This window comes from Chelonia mydas, chromosome 8, assembly GCF_015237465.2.
Source record: "Chelonia mydas isolate rCheMyd1 chromosome 8, rCheMyd1.pri.v2, whole genome shotgun sequence".
NCBI lineage: Eukaryota > Metazoa > Chordata > Testudines > Cheloniidae > Chelonia > Chelonia mydas.
Window position 1 is genome coordinate 35,467,649 of NC_057854.1, and position 21,861 is coordinate 35,489,509.

Sequence of the window (21,861 nt, forward strand, 5' to 3'; positions counted from 1 at the left end):
CTGGATCACTGGCGTTTCAGGTGGTCCAGCCATGCCCCTATCATACCACCAGCACTGGAGGGGAGCCAGAAAGAGGTGGGACAAAGCCAACGTAGCTGACTCTATGTCATCCAGGGATTTTCTTATAAAATGACAAGCCCCAGCTGCTCACTCCACTCTCGCAGCACAAAGGGGCTGGGCCAGGGAGTAGGGATCTGGTCCTGTGTATGAGGTACTAAGAACAGAGAGTCCCCTTGGACCCTGGTGTGCAGTTAGTATGGTAATGAGAGACACACCCTCCTTTGTTGTTTTCAGAGTTGTTGTCACCATGTTGGTTACAATGTAGGAGAAAGCCAAGGTAGATGAGATAATCTCTTTTATTGGACCAGCTTCTGTGGATGGAAGAGACATGCTTTCAAGCTACCCCTGACCTGAAGAACTATATGTCATTCAAAAGCTTGTCTCTTTCACCACCTGAACTTGGTCCAATCAAAGAGATTACCTCTTGCACCTTGTCCTAGATAGATAGATAGATCTAATGGTTCAGTGATAGCACATGTTGTTGACTCCCTCCTGTTAATTGCTGGATTGGCATGTCCAAGCATAGTTTGGAGAAGCAATTTCTTGATTCTTTAGTCGGTCTTGAGGAACAAGCGGAGAGCTCCTGAGCTCTAATCCCTGCCGTGCTGCTGACTCACTGTATGGCCTTTGGCAAGTAATTTCACCGCTGTAAAATGGGGATAATAAGCCATAATTACCTCACTCACATGGGTGTTGAGAGGATTAATGGCTGTGTGTGAAGAGCTAAGTGTTATTATGTAGGACTGCTTTTAAGAGCTGCTTGTTTGGAGACCGTCCAGAGGGCCTGATCCTGCAGCCCTTCCTCCTGAGAGTGGATCTGGTGATCTGGCCTAGGCAGGAGAGGGGGTGCTTCCTCGGTAACTGACCGATGCCTGTACAGGTGGGCACTCAGGTTACAGAGGTGCTCCCTTGTGCAAATACGGTACTGAGCATGTTTAAAAGGGCGAGTTTTCAAACTCCTTTTAAAAGGGTGAGAGCAGGCTGGAGGGTAAGTAAAACTCCTCTAAGCCACAGAATCAGCAGGCTGGGCATTACTTCAGGAAACCTAGCCCAGGAGGCACAAATTCTGTTCCCAGCATGGGAGAGCGAGGGCAGAGATGAGCCTCTGGGTATGTCTACACGGTGAAAACAGAGCCACAGCAGCGAGTCTTAGCTCCTCCAACAACTGACTCGGGCTTGTGAGGAGAGAGGAGAGAGTCCAGGTTCTGAGAACCGGGCAAGGGGGGAGGGTCCCGCAGGCTCAGCCCGAGCCCAAATGTCTATAGTGCTACTTTTAGCCCCGCAGCATGAGCCCAAGTTAGTTGACCTGAACTCTGAGACTCGCTGCTGGGGGTTGGGGTGGGGGTGGTTGCTGTGTAGACATACCCTCAGAGCCTTAGTCAGTGGGAAGCCTATCCACACCCCATCAGCAGATTGGATCACGAGAAGCTCTTGTCCCTTTTCTCTCTGAGCTACATCTCCATAGTAACAGCACCTGATTCTGGCCTCACACTGGAGTTATTCCTGACTTTCATCACTGTGTGAGAGAGCGGAATCAGGCTCAGCAGGCCTGATTCTCTCCTCCTATCCAGCTCCTCAGACGCAGCAAAGCAGCCAAAAAGCTTCCAAACTAGGGATTCCTGTGTTGGAGTCCCAGCAGATGTGGAGTTGCTGTAGGGAGCGTACCAGGCAAAGGGGAATGGCTGGCTGATTCCCCGATGGTCCCAGCACCGTCCTCAGCTACACCCAGCAGAAACTGGGCACGGCGGAGAATGTGAGCCAATGAGTTGTTGTAGCTGTGTTGTTCCCAGGCTATTAGGGGGGCAAGGTGGGTGAGGTAATAGCTTTTATTGGACCAAGTTCTGTTGGTGAGAGAGAGACAAGTTTTTAGCTTACACATAGCTGAAGAAGAATTCTGGGTAAGCCTGAATCTTTCACCAACTGAATTTAGTCCAATTACAGGTATTACCGCACCCACATTGTCTTTCTAAAGCATTTTAATATTTCTGAATAGAATAGGGAAAGGGAAAGTGGATGAGATAAACTACGAGATACCCTGAAGCTCATTCCCACGAAATAAAGGCCCGTAAAATATTTAGGATAAAATGAAATAAACTCCTTATCATTCAATCGTTTGGGGGCATTTCAAACTTGAAAGTGACCCCATTCTAACAGGAAAGGTTGCTGAAATTCAGAGATACTCTCACCAACACTTGGCCTGTTTTTCATTAAGGAAAAAGGCAGTTTCCAAACAAAAACTAGGTCATTTTGGAAGTGAAAAATCCTGGCATTTCAGCTTGTTGGCAGGGTAAGATTGGCTGTATTGCTGGAAACTGTAACTAAAGCACAAGTGCAAAAAGGGAGGTATGAAAGGTGCTACCACGGCTACAACAACAACGCTGATGATGATGCGCCAACCAACACGAATGTTTGCGTGAAACTCCTCCAAAGGCTGCAAGGAACGGTTCGATCTGAATATCTACCAGTTTTCACTGAAATTTAAATAAAAACACGGATTGAAAAAAGAACAGGAGGACTTGTGGCACCTTAGAGACTAACAAATTTATTAGAGCATAAGCTTTCGTGGGCTACAGCCCACTTCATCAGATGCATAGAATGGAACTTATAGTAAGATATATATATATGTACATACAGATAAGTAGGAAATTACCATACAAACGGTGAGGGGCTAATTAGTTAAGATGAGCTATTATCTGCAGGAGAAAAAAACTTTTGTCGTGATAATCAAGATGGTCCATTTAGACAGTTGACAAGAAGGTGTGAGGATACTTAACTTCAGGAAATAAATTCAATATGTGTGATGACCCAGCCACTCCCAGTCTCTATTCAAATCCAAGTTAATGGTATCTAGTTGGCATATTAATTCAAGTTCAGTAGTTTCCCGTTGGAGTCTGTTTTTGAAGCTTTTCTGTTGCAAAATTGCCACCCTTAAATCTTTTACTGAGTGGGATTGCTACTAAATTTTTGGATTTACAGGCCTCAATTCAGCAAAGCAATTAAGCACGTGTTTATCATTAAATCCAAGTTCAAAATGGTATTAGGGGCCTGAACTCATTGACGTCAATGACAGTCTTTCCATTGATTTCAGTGGGCCTTGGATCAGGGTTTAAGTGCTTTGTTGAACTGGGATGGGATTGCATTTGTGTTTAAGGTCAAACAGAAGCATAGGGGTTTGGTGAATCAGGATTATCGTGTAGTCCAACTCTAGACAGTGTCTGTTGTCCGATCTATGCTGAGTCAGATTTGCTCTCTATAACTAAACCTGTATTGCACATTACTCCTCTTCATTGTGTAGAGCCAGCAGAGCTATGGGAGACAGAGCTGCACTCTAGTCTCCCTCATGCATCACTGACAAAATTGTCTATTACTTAGCCAGTCTTACAAAGACATATGACTATATGTATATTTAGGGTTACATCGAGACCCTATGACTTCAGTGGGATTCCATTATTATCAATTATTATTATTGTTATGATAGCATCTATGTACCCCAGTCAGGGATCAGGGCCCTGTTGTACTAGCTGCTTTACACACGTATAACAAAGAGTGGCCCCAAAGAGCTAATACTTGGCAGGATCTGGCCCTAACTTCCAAATGCGGAACCTACCATCGATGATGATGCACAAGCCAGAAATGACCTAGCTTGACACTCAAACCCCAGGGCCAGCAGTCGGAAAAACTATCTTTTGACTTGTGAAGTAAGCACATTTGATGCTGAAATCAGCAAGGGACAATAAATGTGGAAGCCAATGACATTCGCGTTACGGTCCCTTTTCAGAACAGCGTCGCACTTTCTTTTTAAGATTATCCCTTTGACTTTCCTCCCCCCTTCCGCGCCCCCTCCTCCCACACACACACACTGTAATTTCATTGTCACTTGTTTCTGCAGGGACTGGAAGCAGATGTGTCAATAACCAAAGAAGTTATTCTTGCCATATTTCCGGCCCTACTGGAAATCTCACTAGAGATCCTGCTCTTGTGAGATTCCCAACCCAGTTTTGCAGACCCAAAAGGTTTAAAGTATTGGAGAAGCATCTGAACACTTGGGTAACTCCCTGGACCTTTTGAAGTTCATGAAAATGTATATATAGTACATTGGCCTTGTGTGTGGTCATGTCTCACTCTGGTTGTCTATCTGGCCGACTGAGCAGTTGGTTCCACATTGCGTTGTGGGAGGTGTAATCTTCCCGGCAGCCTTGCTCGTCAGAGACAATGGGGGCCCAAATGACAACTCCCATAAAGCAATGCACTAGAGAAATGCAGTTTAATTTTTTTAAACTGATTTCTATTCTATGCAGGTTCTTATACCATACTTATTACCATAGTATCTGAAAGTTGTAGTATCTAATTTGAAAGGAAGCCTTTCTGGTTAAATTCATTTAAAAATATTCCAATTCAGGTCAAACTGACTCTAAATAAAATATTGCATTTAGATTTTCCTAACAGAAAATTGAAAATTTTCAGCAAAACTTCCCATGGAATTCAGCAAAATTTCCCACAAAAAAATTCAATTTTGGAGACATCGCATTTTACATTGGAAAATCATAGTGACAGTTCCTGATCAGCTGTATCCCTTCCTATAACAAAATACAATGTACTTATGAGCAAACCTGTGCTCTTTTAGCTCAGACCATAGACACTGGCCTTTTTGATGCTGTGGGTCCTGGATTCAATTCCTGTTGTCAACCACAGCTCTGTATGGATATGGCCATGGTTTGTTACATGGTTTTGTTACATGAGATTTCAGCATCTCTAGGGTGGAAAAAACTGCAATCATTTTAAACCAGCCCCATGATGTGCTGTGATGTTAGAATTCTTTAGGAAAATCAAATTGCCACACACTAAGTCACCACTGTAGGGAAAAGCCCCTCAAAATTGCATCCCATTCAGCAGTATGCAGCCAGGTCCCCGCCTCCTTCTGCCCCAAGGTGATGCAATACTGAGATTTTCTTTGCGGTTCACCTTTAAGGAGTCAGCCACCTCAAGGTAGGAATTTGCTGCCAGACTTTTCTTGGCATGGTTCCTTTTAGCATCTCATCACACGAGGCCTCGTGGTGTATGTGCTCATACACGTAGCAGCATTTCAAACCAGATATTTTTGTGCTGACTGCTTCAGAAAAGCTGCTTTCAGGCACTTTTACAGTCAGAAACACAGCTCTGTATTAATGGACCCTGCTCACTCAACATCTGGCATCTGCTCACTGTCTGGCACTGCTGCTACTTCCCAAGCACAAAGATGCTGGTACTCCTGTTAGCCCTGCAAAGCCACTGCAGGTATAGGAGAGCAGCTGGGTTCTGAGCACAGAATGGCAATGATGTCAGTGGTAGAGGGAACGTAGAATGATTTTTTCATCCTATGTTGAATAGGTAGCTCTGGGAGCTAGGGAAAAATATATTTTGGCCTCTAATGTGATGTGTTGTGAGAGTCACCTTGAGACACCAGAGATGGGGCCTCTGGGTCACTTGCCAGGATCATATAGATTATATCTCACCTAATCAATTCCCTGCCATTGCAGGGAGCCTCGCACATTGGTGCACCTTGGTCTCTCCTGTTCTCTGCCTGTGGTGCACAATAGTTTAGTCTCCTGAGGGCGGAGATACTGTGCTTTCAATCTGATTGTTAGCTCGGTCTGGGGGTGGTCTTTAGAGCTCTGTGATCTACAGGAGGTCAGACTAGCTGATCTGGGCATCCCGTCTGGCCTTAAACACTACAAGATGGAAACCACCAATGGACCCTTGGCAGCCCCTTTTCCAGCTAAGGCCCTGAGCCTGGCCATGGATACATCTGCCCCCAACTCTCAGCACAGGAGCAGTGCCCCTGGCATCAGGGGCACTTAATGGTAAGCACGTGTGGAAAGCATTTTCAGGCTTGGTGCCCAAAGCCAAGTTTTTAATAATGCCTTTACTGAGCTATGTCCATTTACAGCAACTGTGTGATTGCAAAACCAGGAGGTTGTAGTGCTTTTACTCAAAGCCATTGTTATGGGAAGAGGAGAGAGGCACCTAAAGAAGAGGGCATATGGCCCACCAAGCCAGCTGTATGCACACCATCCTCCATTTGCATCATCCCCTCCTCCAGTAACTAATCTCAGTGCTTCACTAGACTTCCCCAGTGAGTAGGCCTGGCTCCTCAAAGGCATGTAGCTCCTGCTGAAACCAATGGGAGTTCTTCTTGTGTGGCATCTCCTTGTGGCAGCGGGTCACAACATGGCAGCCCATTCTGTGCAATCCTCTGCCAATTTCCTTGTGGATGAATGGTCCTTTTGATCTGCCCAGGATACCACATTGTCCATCCAAGATCTCCTTTTTCTGCCCCCTGTTCTTCTGCCACCAGTGCCCCTTCAGCACACATTGCCCACCGAACCCCTTAAAATGTGCCCTGCCCACTGAACTTTTCTTTTCACAAGATCTCTGATAAGCATTTGGTGAATTCCAGTAATCTCCAATACTTTTCCGTTGGTGACATGGTCTGTCCACGGTCTATAACACCACAGCTGGAAGGATTGTAGTTTCATTATTATCAATTGTTTGAATGTCCATGTTTCACAGCCGTAGTTTAACAAAGACCGAAAATGAGTTTTTAAGTGTCGGAAATTACCCATCAGCTTTATGTCCCTACTCAGCAGATGTTTATTCTTTGGAAATCAATGGGAGACAGGCATCTAAATGCTTTTGAGGATCTGAGCCTTTGTCCCTTTATGTTGCCTTTTGCCTGTCTGTGTTTCCTGTTCGCTCGTAGGGTAAGTCTACACTGTAATTAAAAACCCGCAGCTGGCCCATGCCAACTGACTCAGGCTCAGGCTGTGGGGCTGTTTAATTGTGGTTTAGATGTGGGTTCGGACTGGAGCCTGGGCTCCAGGACCCTGTGAGGTGGAAGGGTCCCAAAGTTGGGGCTGAGGCCGAGCCTGAATGTCTACACTGGAATTAAACAGCCCCTTAGCCTGAGGACAGCGAGCCCAAGTCAGCTGGCACAGGCCAGCTACAGGTGTCTAACTGCAGTGTAGACATCCCCTTAGCTTCCCTGTAACCACACCCTGGTGTATGATTCCATGAGCACTCACAAGCTAAGTGGATTTGATCTGTATTTAGATAGAAGACCTGTAAAGAGCATATCATACTGTAGGTCAGTGGGCCCCAAACTGTGGGGCATGCCCCCCAGGGAGCACGAAAGAACGTTCGGGGGGGGCACACGGCAGGGCCCAGGCCAGCCCCGGGGGGCAGGGAGGGAGCGCCACCCAGCCCTGCTCCAGCCCCAGCTGCAGCTCCACTCCACCCTCAGCCCACCTCTGGCCCCAGCCGCAGCACCGCTCCACTCCCTGCTCCACCTCCAGCCCAACTCTGCTCTCATTCCCGCTCCGCCCCGAGGCCAGCTCCCCCTCTAGCCCCAACTCCTCCCCATCCCCAGTTCCGCCCCGGCTCCACCTTCTGAGCCAACTGTGCAGTAATGGGGGGGCATGGACAGAGTCCATTACTGGTAAGGGGGAGGGGTGACAGGAAAAGTTTGGGCACCACTGCTGTAGGTGCTGCTGACTCATTAGGTGGCTCCTTTCTTTCTTATTCAGTGCCCCAGCAAAGTGCTGGGGACTCAGTGCTGCTGGAGGTGTCATCTCTTGTTGAGCCATAAAACCGAGATCCCTTTTCTCTGTCATCCAAGATCTCCTGGCTATTCTCATAAGAACAGTGGGGTTACCACACTCTGGCCAGGGTAACTACATTCTTCGTCCCGAACACTCCCGGCAGCTTCGGTTGGATACGGTTTACTTCCTCACTTCCTGTCCTAAACAGCTGTACAGTGTTGCCGTGCACAGCTGTGGTCTAAAGGGGCTGCACTGTGAGTGGGACTTAATGCATTAAAAGGGTGAAATTCATCCCTGGGCAGAGGTCAAGCAGCACCGCTTAAGGTCCATATACGCCTTATTTTGAGGACTGAAGGGGAATTTAAATGCACAGGGGTTAATTTCTCATCTTTGTAAGGCACTGTGTGATCTGAGGACAAAAGTGGCAACAGCAGTGCGGTTATATTAATTATTTATTATGATTATTTTTATTAGTTTTGAAATCGCCTGCATTTGGGAAAACTCTCTGATCCCCAAGGGAGTGAAATGACCTTGTTGCAATTTGCCAGGGCTCCTGTATTGGATTACACAAAGGAACATGCCAAGTAAAGTGGCATGAACATCTCGGGGCTAATATTTAGAGAGCTGCAAGACACAGAGGGGAGGGTAAGCAATTCAAACCTAACCTCCAGTCAGCTTTCTTGGGTTGTGTCTGAACTTAGTGCAGGGACTCTCAATGCACATCTGAATGGAGAGATCCCTTCAGCTCCAAATGGTTAATACTGCGCTTCCTCCTATTGCAAGGGAAAGCGTTGGGTCAGATCTTCTCTGTTGATGTAAATCAGTGTAGCTCCAGAAGCCCGTGGGCTGAAGCCAATTTACAGCAGCTGAAAATCAGTTCCTTTCACTTTCAAGGGGCTTTACTCATGTGAGTAAAGATTTCAGGATGTAACTCCATATTGTCCGTTCTCTGACAGGCTGTGGGTATGTGGCACCTGACAGTTTCCTGGTGAATGTAATGATGGAAGAAGGTGCCAGAATTTTGTTAATTATTAGCATTATCATCCCGAGCACTTACTGTAGAGGGGAGCCTTTTCCTGGTCTCGGTACTCTGTCATTATGGCACAGGATAGAGAAAAGGGCAGGTTTGTTAAGGAAACCTACAGATGCCGGCGTTGTCATTATCCTATGAATGCTCCTTTGTGACAGGATGAATATAAACCCGACAAAGATCTCTCTGAAGTGGATCTGAAAAACGCCATCCGAGTTCACCATGCCTTAGCCACCAAAGCCTCTGACTACAGCAAAAAATCCAACGTGCTCAAGCTGAAGACAGCCGACTGGAGAGTTTTTCTCTTCCAAGCTCCGTGAGTACCGTAGCGCAGTCCAGGTGACTCCCATTTGGTTGATTTTATTCCTTATGTGAACAATACCAACCTGGGGCTCAAGGCTGGTTTCTGGGAACCGGCAGTTTTTGGGGGTGTAATAAGGGATCAAATTGAATGGTCGTGTTTTAAATCACCTTGCACAGGGGAAAATGATGGTGCAAAGTAGTGGACAATTCTTGATGTGTAGGAGTCAGGTCCTGAGCTCCTTACTCAGCTGTTCCTCAGCCCTGACTTAAGGACCATTCCACTGACTTCAGATGGGGTTTAGCCACCTAAGGACTGAGCAGAAGAAGAGTAAGGAGCTCAGGAAGAATCTAGCCCTAGAGTTGTAGGACATGAGTCCCCCACTCCAGTCATTGGGCTTATCAGTTCCCAGATCTGGTGAGGCCTGTGCTGAGCCCACAGTCACATGCAGGGCTATTGACTAGGCCCCAACTCCTTGTCAGTTCATTATTCTGGTCTTGTCTTCATTTGTGTAGGGGGGCCATTTTCTCCAGCCTCCGCACTTGCTGGTTCCTTTCAGGACCAAAAGGCGAAGGGCCACAATGCTGTATGCCTGATTCTGGTCTCACTTCCTTGGTTCTACACTGGGGTAACTCCACCAAATTCCATGGCATTATTCCTGATTTACACTGCTGCAAGGGAGATGAGAATCAAGGCCTGGGAGAATCAGGCTGTTTACAGTGTATTTCCAGTCAGAACAGAAGCCAGAGGTCCCGGCCCAGTTGCGCAGACTCAGGAGCCTGATTCCGATCTCTGTTACACTAGTGCAAATCAGGCGTAACTTCCATTGCAGTTACAGCAGCATAAAACCAGTGCAAGTGAGATCAGAAACAGGCCTTGGGGAACTGCAGCATCGGGATAAGGCTCTGGGATGTGGCGCACTTCTCTGCCCCTCTTGTGCTTTGCCCTCAGCTACCACGGACAGCACACAGTCGCCGGGATGCATGCCCACCTGGCAGGAGGCAGGGTCTACAGCAGAGCTCATTGTTAGGTTTGCACTTTTGGATAGCTTGGCAGGACATTCCATGCTTAAGGCCCAATCCAGTTACAAATGTGTCTTGCTTCCATGACCTCACTTGAAGGGAAATGGAATGTATTTCTCACTGGACTGGCCCAGCTGTGGGTGATCAGGTAAGCCAGAGCTCACGCTCCCGGCTGTGCTTATTTGTTTCTAACCCTTCAGTAGGTGCTCAAATCCTGTGGCGATTTTGCCTCTCCTAGGCTCTATGTGATTAAAGCCTCTGGCAACTGCTAATAGGAAAATGGAGTCTGTCACCTCTAGGTCATCTGTCTGGATCTAGCCCAGGTTGGTAGCGATCACCAGGGCTGAGACCAACAGATCTTCTTGACTGCTCGATCGGAGTGAGTCCGTAGTGAACAGGATTCCACAGCATCAAAATCCCCACCACAATCCACAATGTTCCACGCCTTTGTTGGCTGTCTCATCAGAAAAGCCAGGAACTGAATGGACCGTAGACTAAATTCCCCTCTCAGCCCAAGAGACAGACTGTGCAGAACCAGGGCAGAGCCCATAGATGGGAAGCTGTCATTGCTGCATGGCCTGGGGATAAAACTGAATGGCGTAGGTCAGTCTTTGTGGACAAACTGGAGGCAGAGAGATAGAGTTTTAGTGGCTTTCACTGGGACAATTTATAGGGGGAAAGGGAAACGTAACTGACAACCCCGTACACAATAAGGAACCAGTTCCAATTAGCTGGTAATTTGCTCAGTTCCAAACCTGACAAATCCAAGGTGCGCAGAAAAACAGGGCTTCAAAGCAAGGCTGCATGAGAACGGGCTGCCTTAGAACCAACTTTAATGCATGCAGGGCTGAGTGCAGTGACAGAAACAAACTCTCTCTCCCCGTCACAGAAGCAAAGAAGAAATGCTCTCCTGGATACTGAGAATAAACCTAGTGGCTGCCATTTTCTCTGCCCCCGCCTTCCCAGCTGCCATATGCTCCATGAAGAAATTCTGCCGTCCCCTCTTGCCATCTTCAATGACTAAGCTGTGCCAGGTAATGCATGCGCGAGGAGGAGGGGCTGGAAAGCAGGTCAGTGCCAAGCATGAGATTCTGGGAGCTGCTGGGTATGCTTTTGGATGTGGCCAGGGTAGATCTGCTGCTTGTTTCAGATTCATTCCCAGCCTTCATGTGATTAACAGATAAATATTATCCTGTGAGTCACACCCACCTATCTGCAGGGCTGAGATTGAGGGCCAGTCACACACCATGGCAAATCACAGGGTCCAATCCTGGCTCCTAATGTGTGCACCTATATGCCACTGCTGGATCAACCTGCATACGCTGAAAGGTGCCTGCCTAAGTCTATAGAGGCTGGAAGGGCAGTGGACATGGTTAGAGTGGGCATGGTCTCATGAAAACCTGGGTATGCCTATGTGCTCAGCCAGTCATGCATCGCACACTTTGTTCCACCCCAGAGCAGGAATAAGATACCCAGAGGGCATGTGTTTTGGTAGCGGAGTATCCTGTTGTTACTAAAGGGTGACCGATTAGCCCACTGGTGCACATGGCCACATTCAAGGAGAACACTCAATCTGCTGGCTTCATGGCTGGTTGTTCTGGCCCCCAAATCCTTCCTTCTCAGAGAGCGTGTCACCCATTGCTCAGTGCGTTTCCCAATTTCTCACCATTTCCAGGGGCAAAGGGCACAACCCTATTCCCATTGACCTCCATGGCGAAACTCATGTGGATTTCAATGGAGCCAAATTGGGCCCTCAATGCCCAGTAATTGGTAACTTTTTTTGTAAAATGCAGCCAGGAGTGGTTATCTGGTTATTTTTCAGGCAGCTTTCTTGGCTGTCCTGTGATTGGCAATCCATGCAGCATGCAGAAGTCATCTCTGCCTCTTGTGGGAATGGCATCTGAAAGATAGACCCATTTAATTTTCAAGTCAGTATCTTATAGAGCCAGCGCCCGACTACATTATTGTTACTAGCACTTAAAGGTGCCCATTGAGAACTATTTTAATAATCAGATGCCATATTTTGTTCTAAGGTGATCCAGCAGGGTTTTTCCATCTCTAATGTCTAGGATCCATTTCAGAGTCATTCTTGTTGCCCCTATTCATGCTGTTTTCTTCCATCATTTGCTGCCATGGCCTTGATGCTGCATCAGCCTGTCTCCCATGTCCATGGGCTCAGCTCTAGCCAGTCTTAGCATCCTGTCGCCATTGCTGTCTAGTTCTGTCCTGCTCCCTCTGGCTCTGTGCTCATCGGGCTATTCGGAATCATGCTCTTCAGGTGGTCAGGAATTTTTTCGTTGCAAAGTGCCACCGACACCAGACCTTTCTGCGGGCAATGGGAAAGTTTCTCAGAGATGGAGGCAGCACCCCAGAACAGCTTGGTGGTCAGGGCCCGCACCTGCAATAGGAGAGACCCAGCTTCAAGTCCTCCAGCTGTCTGCTCTGGAGCAGGGACCTGAACCACGTCCCAGCTGGCTCCCTTACCTTTGGGCTATGGTGCCAGTCTCTGCTGTCCTAATGAATATTTATCAGCTATACAAAGTGGAATAGGTCCAAAAGGAGAGACAGGGAGAGATGGGGCTGACTCTAGCCGGTGGCTAGAACGTAGGAGATGCAGGTTCAAGTCCCTGCTCGGGATCAGGTAGAACAGGCCCTTTAACATGAGTTGCCCAGCTCCCTGAGGAGTGTCTGAACCAGCTGGCCATTCCGGGGCCTCTCTCGTGTCTTTGCATGAAAAATTCCAAAAGGCCTCAGTTTGGTTCCAGTGCAGAACAAAAACAAAATGGCAAAGTTCTCCATTCCTTTGTGAACCTGAACTGGTGTTCCGGCCAGCCCTAGCCGAGAGTGACACAGACCCTTGTTAGCAGCCTGGTCCTGCCTGTAGCCACCACTCCCCCTCCATTGCCATCATCCGCCTTTCTGCTCTGTGAAACCATCCCTGGGATTCCTGGGCCTTTGCTCCTGGTATGGTGCCAATCAGAGTAACTAAACTCTCGCAGACTTTACCAGTGATCTTCCTCCCTGAACTGAAACCAGCACATTACTGCTGCCTGCAGGATCCTGTTCAGTGCTGCAAGCGCTAGCCCACAAAGGAGCTGAGGCGGCTCCAAACTCCCATCTCATCAGGGATTAGAGCCCCAGGGAGAAAGTGGAGCAGCTGGTCTGGGTAAACTGGTTCAGTGGTCTGGCAATGCCGGGAGGCAGTGCTGCTGGAAAATGCTCAGCTACTCCCGGGGCAGGTATCTGCTCTCTGAAATGTGCTTTTATAAGAGGCAGATATCATGTAGCTGGCACTGCTCTACAGAGAATACACACTGTAGCATTGTATAGGGCTCTCCAGTGAGCAGCGAATACAACACAAACACACCTCAGCAGCAAGGAGAGAGAGCAATAACCTGGCCTCTACAGGAGTGAGCCCCGCGGAGGGGGATATCACCTTTAGCCAATGAGATACCATGTCACAAGGACAGATATCCTGCAGCTCAGAGGGGGCTGCCTAGTTCTGCTGAAGGAGCAAGACACAAGCAGCTCCTCGATGGATGCCAGGAGCCTAAATCCCATTGAGGAGTTGGACCTCAGTTCAAGAAACACAGTCCGTTCTGGATAGGTGTTAAATGACATGGCCCAGTTCACGTTTGCATTACAGAGGTAGAGTAATGATTGATGGGTTTTGATCCTCCTCAGGGGCCCATATTTTGGCTGCTACTTCTCAGGTGAATTTGGGAATTGAATGCATTAATTTGGCTCCAGGACTGAGCACAAGCCCAACTCCAGCTGGATGTTGCACGTCCTTGAAAAGAAGAATCCCACGTCTGCAATCTGGCATTGCCCTTGTTTTTGCATATTAGTACATCTGAACAGTTGACTTGCTTCTCTCCACAGGAGGAACAGCTCAGGTCCCATGAAAATAAGATGAAGCAGATTGCAGACGAACTAACAGAGCATAAATTACATCCTGTAGAGAAAAGCCTCAAGTCAAAAGAGGCTGAAGAATATAGGCTGAAAGAGCATTACCTAATATTCGAGGTAAGGGAGCTTTCATCTTTCTTGTGATAAATGAGTCCTTGGACAAATCTGATGGGAGTTGATAAGCCTGGTATAGCTACTGTGTGTGCGTGTGTGGGTGTGTCTGTGTGCATGTGTCGGTGTGCGTGTGTGTGCAGGGGTCTATGTGTATTTGTATGGGTGTGCATGTGTGTGTCTGTGTGTGTGTGTGTCTGTGTGGGAGGGTCTGTGTGCATGTGCATGTGTCTGTGTGGGTGTGTGTGGAGGGGTCTGTGTGTGTCTGTCTGTGTGCATTTGTATGGGTATGCGTGTGTGGGGGTCTGTGTACGTGTGTGTCTATGCGTGTGTGTGTCTGTGTGTGCGTGCATGTGTCTGCATGTATCTGGGTGTGTGTCTGTGTGCGTGTGAGTGTGTGTGCGTGTGTGGTTCTGTGTGTGTCTGTGTGCACTTGTGCATGCCTATGTCTGCGTATGCCTGTGTGTCTGTGTGTGCGTATGTGCGTGTCTGTGCATGTGTGTCTATATGTGTGCATGTGCGCATCTGTGTGCGCGCATGTGTGTCTGTGTGTGCATGCGTGTCTGTGTGTATGTGTGCGCGCGCTCAGCAAGGCCCGTGGAGACGGGCAGGGCAGTATATACTGATGGCAATGTTCTTTTTTTGTGCACTGAAATTTAAAACAAACGATTTTCTTTATTAATTTTCAAAACTGACAAAAAAGAGAGAAATCAAACCCCAGCCTGCTGTCCTGGCACCTGAACTGTCCCTCTGTCCTGCAGGAAGGAGATGGGCAGACCCTCTGTCTGGACCAGAGTGGGGGCTAAGGTTGGCTTTAAGAAACCTGTACAGTCCCCCAGTCCTGGGTCTAACTGGTCTCACTGACGCTAACTGCCAGCAGTTCCAGGGGACCAGTCAATAGTTGGGTATAGAAAAACCATGGTCACACCCCACTCCACCAGCCAGACACCCTACATTTGACAGGAGGAGTGGCACAAGAGCTGCTACAAGGATTCCAGGCTACCTACAAATTCTGCAACCTTGGAAGAGCACACAGAGAGCCAGAGCTTCCAGCTTTACTGGGTGTGACCCGAGGTTACCCAGGAAGCCAGTGTCAGAACCAGGACCAGAACCCAGGTCTCTTAGCCTTGTGTACAATCTATTGGACCCACAATCGCAAACAGAATGTCGGTTGCCTCAGTGGAAAAGGACACACTTCCTTGTTGGCAAAAATGGCTTAAACCAGTGGTTCTCAACCTTTCCAGATGACTGTACCCCTTTCAGGAGTCTGATTTGTCTTGTATATCCCCAAATTTCACCTCACTGAAAAACTACTTGCTTACAAAATTAGACTTAAAAATACAAAAGTGTCACAGCACCCTATTACTGAAACATTGCTGGCTTTCTCATTTTACCATGTAATTATAAAATAAATCCATTGAAATATAAATATTGTACTTGCATGTCAGTGTATAGTATATAGAGCAGTATAAACAGGTCATTATCTGCATCTGAAGAAGTGGGGTTTTTTTACCCACAAAAGCTTACAAAAACTGTTAGTCTTTAAGGTGCCACTGGACTCCTCGTTGTTTTTATGGATACAGACTAACAAGGCTACCCCTCTGATAATTGTTTGTATGAAATTTTAATATGTACTGACTTCGTTAGTGCTTTGTTTGTGGCCTATTGTAAAATGAGGCAAATATCTAGATGAGTTGGTGTACTCCCTAGAAGACCTCTTCATATCCCATGGTTGAGAACCACTAACTTAAACCTGTCACCTACGCTGCTGGGTTCTGAAATGCAGGGTTCTCTAAGAAAAAGTATCTGGGCATAGGTCCAGTAAGGAAAACCCTGATGGATGGAGCCACATGTATCAGTAGCTAAAGATGCCCAAAGGGGGCTTGGGGTAGAAAATACCAAGCACTTGAGAGTGACATTAGGGTGAAGAATGGCCCATCCTCATCTGAACTTCACCCCTATGCAGAGAGCCAGCTCCATGTATCAGTTAACTCATCAAACAAGGGAATGTCACCCTGGGAGCATGGCGCTCCAGTCTGGGCAGCTCGCAGAGGTTATGAAGATCCAGCAAAAGCAGTGTAGATGGTGCAGCAGGTGCAGCAGGACCTACACGTTACAAGGGACCACAAAAACTGACCTAATCTAGCCTTGAAATTAAATATGAAGCACAAAAGGAAAATGGAGCAGTCCCTCCTTTTTATACTAATATGAGAATAAGCCACTATTTAAGGGTAATCATGAACCAGTTAATGGCACACAGCTAAATCTAAAATCATATTAGAGCTAATACTTCCTCCTACAGATTGTAGTTACCATCACAAGTCTTAGAGTCAAACACTGTTATGGTTACTGGATAATTTTACTCCAGTGTTGGTGTATTTACCTATGGGTAGGTGAAGGCTTATTGCACATTGGTCATAGAATAAGCATATTGCTATTAGCAACGATCCCACTCTTTGCTTTGATTCCCACTTTGCTTATATGCCACAAGGTTGAGTCAATCCATGTCGTTCCCCTGCCTGAAAGCAAATGGGTTCGCCTGGTGCATTGTTGTATGCCGGTGATAGATGATTGCCCCAGCTTGTTCTTGGATACCTTCAGTGTTCTCAGCATATCTTTGCCCCACTCCTTCCCTATTACCCAGCTGTTTGTCCTGTTCTGTTTCCCTCTGCAGAAGAGCCGCTACGAGACGTACATTAACTTGCTGTGCGTGAAGATAAAAGTTGGGACGGATGATCTGGAGAAAATCGAAGCCAGCCTTTTCATGGTGGAAGCTGACGACATCTCCTTGCGGAAGACACATTCAAGCCCTTCCCTGAGCCAGGGACATTTGTCTGTACACAGCAAGGTGGAAAAGGACGTTATAGAGCAGAACACTTAACAGGTAACGCTAGTGCGGGCGAAACCAATCAGTGAGGCTTAGTACTCCTTGAGTAGATCGATGAGCACAATTATACCTAGGAAATCATATGAACAAAACCGGTAGACATACAAGACGTGGATTCTGATCCAGCGGAAGAAATCAAAGAAGCTTTAGTTTACACTTTGCTAATTTTTTTCCAGTGCCCTGACATTTCAGTGTCATTGACTCTCTACTTTCTCTTCACTTCTGTTACCCCCTTCAGTGTTTCTTTTACTCCCGCTCCCTGTGTGCATGCAATAAAGGGACACATTCTTTGTACAAGGGCTGGGATGCTCATTCTCCAGCAGCTTTCCCCTATGTCACTGGAGTTCCCAGACTCCTGCAGTTTCTGGCAACATGGAGACACGACCAGTTCTTGGAGTCTAGAATCTGTTCCTTTTTAACAACCAGCAGCAGGTCTGCAGCACCAGCAGCACTTACAATGAAACAGCAGGAAGAAACACAACATCAAGGAGCAAAATTCTCCATATTGCAATAATACAGGTTCAGCGGGATATTCACTGAGAATCAAAAAGTGTTATTACCATGGGTGTGCAAAAAGTGATCTGTGCATGGCAATAGTGATATCCCGGGCACTATTGCTTGGTTTTTATACATATAAATATATATAAATAAATATATATAAGGAAACTTTAAAAGGGTTTTGAAACTGGATGTCAAAGTCCAACACTGCGAAGGCAAGATGGCTGGGAAGCATCGTCAGGAAGGCGATTCGAGAATACAGGGGGCTTCATAACATAGCGGAATGTTTTTAAAAACGCAGTCGCCTCTGTTTCTTTTTCGTTTTGCAATGAAATCCCATATGGCTTTGCTGTGCCACACTGCGCTACTGTTGACACTTATTAAACTTAAATAGCTGACCCACTGCTTCTTTTGTGTCCATAACTTCGGCAGCTTTGGATGGAGGCCCCATCTGAGCAGCAGTCCTGCAGATATAAGCTTCGCTACGTGACTGGGGCAGGTGGGAAACCTAACTCCTGTCCATTTGTATTGTACTGAACTCCATTTTGCTGAGCATACTGTACTCTTTCAACGGGATATTGTGTTTCTGTTTCATTCTGTTGTCTGTGGTCCAATTATTTGCTGTTGTAATAGAGATGATTCCACTGCATTTCAAAGGCCATGGCACTTTATTTATTTATTTTCATTTCGTTTTCCAGGCATGTTCACAGGAACCAAGTTCCGGTTTTAAAGGATCTTGTAGCTGCTAATTACAGTAATTTACAGTTTCTATTTTTGCAGCTTTTTTTTAAGGAAAAAAAGAGATTTGTTTGGACTCTTGTCAACTTTTGAGAGTTTATAGACTATTGGGTTTCCATAATGTTTCTTACCACTTAAAAAGCTCCCGCCCAATTTTACCTCTTCTTTTACCTCACTTCTTCTTTTGGTCTCTTTGTTTCTTTGTACAGTTTGATAGTTTCTTTGAAAGGATGCACTAAGAATCATGTCAAACAAAGAAATAACAATAAAGCTGAATCTGTTGAGAAAGAGAATTGGTCTGAAGTAACATTCTCACTCAGGCTCATAGTGTGTAATGATTTCCAGTGTCTTCCCGGGTACCGAATTCTTGAATTTAGATATAATCACATGGTCACATGCAGAAGTGTCACCGCTCTAGACTTAAACTCCACTAGTTTAGATGAAATTCTGGCCCCATTTAAATCCATGGCAAAAGTCCCATTGGCTTCAAAGGAGCCAGATTTTCTGCCTATGTGTTTCCTCCTGGGGTGAACAATGGGATCACTAGCCTATCTCCTGAATAGGATGCCCCATCAGTGCTGGGGAGGAAGGGTGTCCATTTAATATGATCAAACTATGCTTTCGTCACTTCGCAAGTCCCAGTTCCCTCTGCATACATATAGATATCTACAGGGGTCAGAGAGACATGAACAGCTGCATTTTCAGTGGATTCAGAACTGGCTACATGTTTGATGGGAGCTCTGTGGCTCCAGCCCATGCCTCTCCCTGTGCGAATCAAGTGGCTGCATTATTATTATTTATTATTGGTGCCTAGAGACCCTAACCAAGATTAGGGCCAGGAGTGGCCCGTGTTATTTTGCCAGCCAGGGTGGGAAATGTTTTCAGCGCCCTGCAAAAGCCCAACCAATCAGTGAAGCAAAACCAGCCAACCAGTCAGAATGGAGGCGGGGGGGAAAACCCCAAACCCTGGAAGAAGGCACCCAGGGTGCCTTACCTGCTCACCCAGCCTTAGAACTGGCCTTTTTAGGGCCGCTGCATGCTAGGCATCATACAATCACATAGGGAAAGACAGCCCTTGCACTGAAGAGCCTGTGTCTAAAAAGACAGGACAGTTTCAGGAAGTGTCATCACCCTCATTTTATGGATGGAGGCACAGAGAGATTTTCTGACCTGTCCAGTGTCACGGGAAATCTGTGGGGATCTAGGAACTGAAGCCAAATCTCCTGAGTCCCAGTGCAATGCCTCTCATGAATGGCACATCCTGTGCATCTCCCAGCAGGAGGCATGTGGCTGCATCCCATGCACGGCCTAGTAAGCATCACACATGGTAGCTAAATCACATGCATTTCCAGGGAGTCATGTGCCATAGCTAAATTCTGTGCATTGGCCAGGCTTGTGCAAAATCCCTTGCAACAGTGAAGATGCAAGGGTGATGGGTCCATACAATGTGCTCATCTGCCCCTATCTTTTTGTGGGGGAAGTGATGGGGGAAGGTTTGCTGATGAAACCAAAAACCATCACAGAATAAAACAGCCCTGCAGGCTGCCCGCAGTGCCTTGGAATCTCACCAGGCAGGAGCCTAGAGGTGCTCTAGCTGGTGATGGGCAAACATACTCCACCTCAATTCAGCTCCATCCTTGTCCCAGTGACCTATAAGGAGGGAGCCATCATAAGGGTAATGTTGCTGTCTAGCTAGCTGAGGGCCCCCGCCCCCCACATCTGGTTCAGGCGTCCACTCGTCCCACAAAACGTAGCAAAGTTTATAAGAACTGTGAAGGGAGCTCAGCTGGGTAGGAAGAAGCTGACGGCTTATGCATCCTCAACCTGGGAGTGATGACAGGTGTGAACAGGTTTTGCAGGCAGGGGGTGTTAATCATCCTACCTGTCTTACCCGTCCATTGGAAAAAAATGTTTCTAGCCCCTATTCTTGTGGCGAGAACCTTGAAAGCGTGAACTAAGCATAGACCAATGCAGCGCTGCCTTCCTGGCTGCAGACAGCCTGAAACGACAGCTCAGGAGTCCTCCTCATGCGGGTTGTGGTTCCCAGAGGGGTAACAAGCAGGTATCAGGGGGTCATGACTGCCCCAGTGCAATTATGTCTCCCTCTAGTGACTGGCCCCAGGGAGGATAAAAACCTGCTTGTTTCTGACAACTACTGGAGTTAATCCTTTAGTTGGAGCACTTGAGGCTGATGCTGCAGGTATTGGGTTCACGCCCCACTGGAGCGTTTATATATATATACACTCACACGTATGCACACAGCCATGGTTTAGTTTCTAGCCCACCTGGAGATGGCCCCAGGTGATACTTGGAGATGTTACTGCCTGCCTCAGAATGTCCGTATGTCGTAAACGCTGTTGTTTCGGCATGACCCTTGTCATAGAATCATAGAATATCAGGGTTGGAAGGGACCTCAGGAGGTCATCTAGTCCAACCCCCTGCTCAAAGCAGGACCGATCCCCAATTAAATCATCCCAGCCAGGGCTTTGGCAAGCCTGACCTTAAAAACATCTAAGGAAGGAGATTCCACCACCTCCCTAGGTAAAACATTCCAGTGTTTCACCACCCTCCTAGTGAAAAAGTTTTTCCTAATATTCAACCTAAATCTCCCCCACTGCAACTTGAAACCATTACTCCTTGTTCTGTCATCTGCTACCACTGAGAACAGTCTAGAGCCATCCTCTTTGGAACCCCCTTTCAGGTAGTTGAAAGCAGTTATCAAATCCCCCCTCATTCTTCTCTTCCGTAGACTAAACATCCCCAGTTCCCTCAGCCTCTCCTCATAACTCATGTGTTCCAGTCCCCTAATCATTTTTGTTGCCCTCCGCTGGACTCTTTCCAATTTTTCCACATCCTTCTTGTAGTGTGGGGCCCAAAACTGGACACAGTACTCCAGATGAGGCCTCACCAATGTCGAATAGAGGGGACCGATCACGTCCCTCGATCTGCTGGCAATGCCCCTACTTATACATCCCAAAATGCCATTGGCCTTCTTGGCAACAAGGGCACACTGTTGACTCATATCCAGCTTCTCGTCCACTGTAACCCCTAGGTCCTTTTCTGCAGAACTGCTATCGAGCCATTCGGTCCCTAGTCTGTAGGGGTGCATTGGATTCTTCCGTCCTAAGTGCAGGACTCTGCACTTGTCCTTGTTGAACCTCATCAGATTTCTTTTGGCCCAATCCTCCAATTTGTTAGGTCCATCTTTATCCTATCCCTACCCTCCAGCGTATCTACCTCTCCTCCCAGTTTAGTGTCATCTGCAAACTTGTTGAGGGTGCAATCCACACCATCCTCCAGATCATTTATGAAGATATTGAACAAAACCGGCCCCAGGACCGACCATTGGGGCACTCCACTTGATACCGGCTGCCAACTAGACATGGAGCCATTGATCACTATCCGTTGAGCCCGACAATCTAGCCAGCTTTCTATCCACCTTATAGTCCATTCATCCAGCCCATACTTCTTTAACTTGCTGGCATCCTCCCCACTCCTGTATACTAGCATCTGGCTGTCTCCTATCTGCCCTGGCAGTGCCCTTTCTGTCCTGGGCATATTCCTGCAAGATGCTGGTCAGTTGCAGTGTTTTCCTGGGCTGTTGCTTTGACTCTGCACACCTTCCCAGGGCCTCTGGAGTTGAATCTGCTCTTTTCTCACACTCGCGCTCTCCTCATCCTTGTTGTTTTTTTCTTTTTCTTGGCCTTGCTCAGTCTTCCCAGATAATG

At 47.2% G+C, this 21,861-nt stretch overlaps 1 protein-coding gene across 1 annotated transcript in view; it reads left to right on the forward strand.

Moving 5' to 3' along the window:
• The window catches only part of PSD2 (pleckstrin and Sec7 domain containing 2), a 153,567-nt gene extending 135,143 nt beyond the window's left edge, over positions 1–18,424 (forward strand). The window contains exons 12-15 of the mRNA XM_007059167.4: positions 8,826–8,983; positions 10,880–11,024; positions 13,873–14,016; positions 16,685–18,424. Coding sequence (XP_007059229.2) covers positions 8,826–8,983; positions 10,880–11,024; positions 13,873–14,016; positions 16,685–16,891 — 654 coding nt within the window. The 3' untranslated portion in view covers positions 16,892–18,424. The remainder of the gene's footprint in view (positions 1–8,825; positions 8,984–10,879; positions 11,025–13,872; positions 14,017–16,684) is intronic.
• Positions 18,425–21,861: the final 3,437 nt, after the last annotated feature.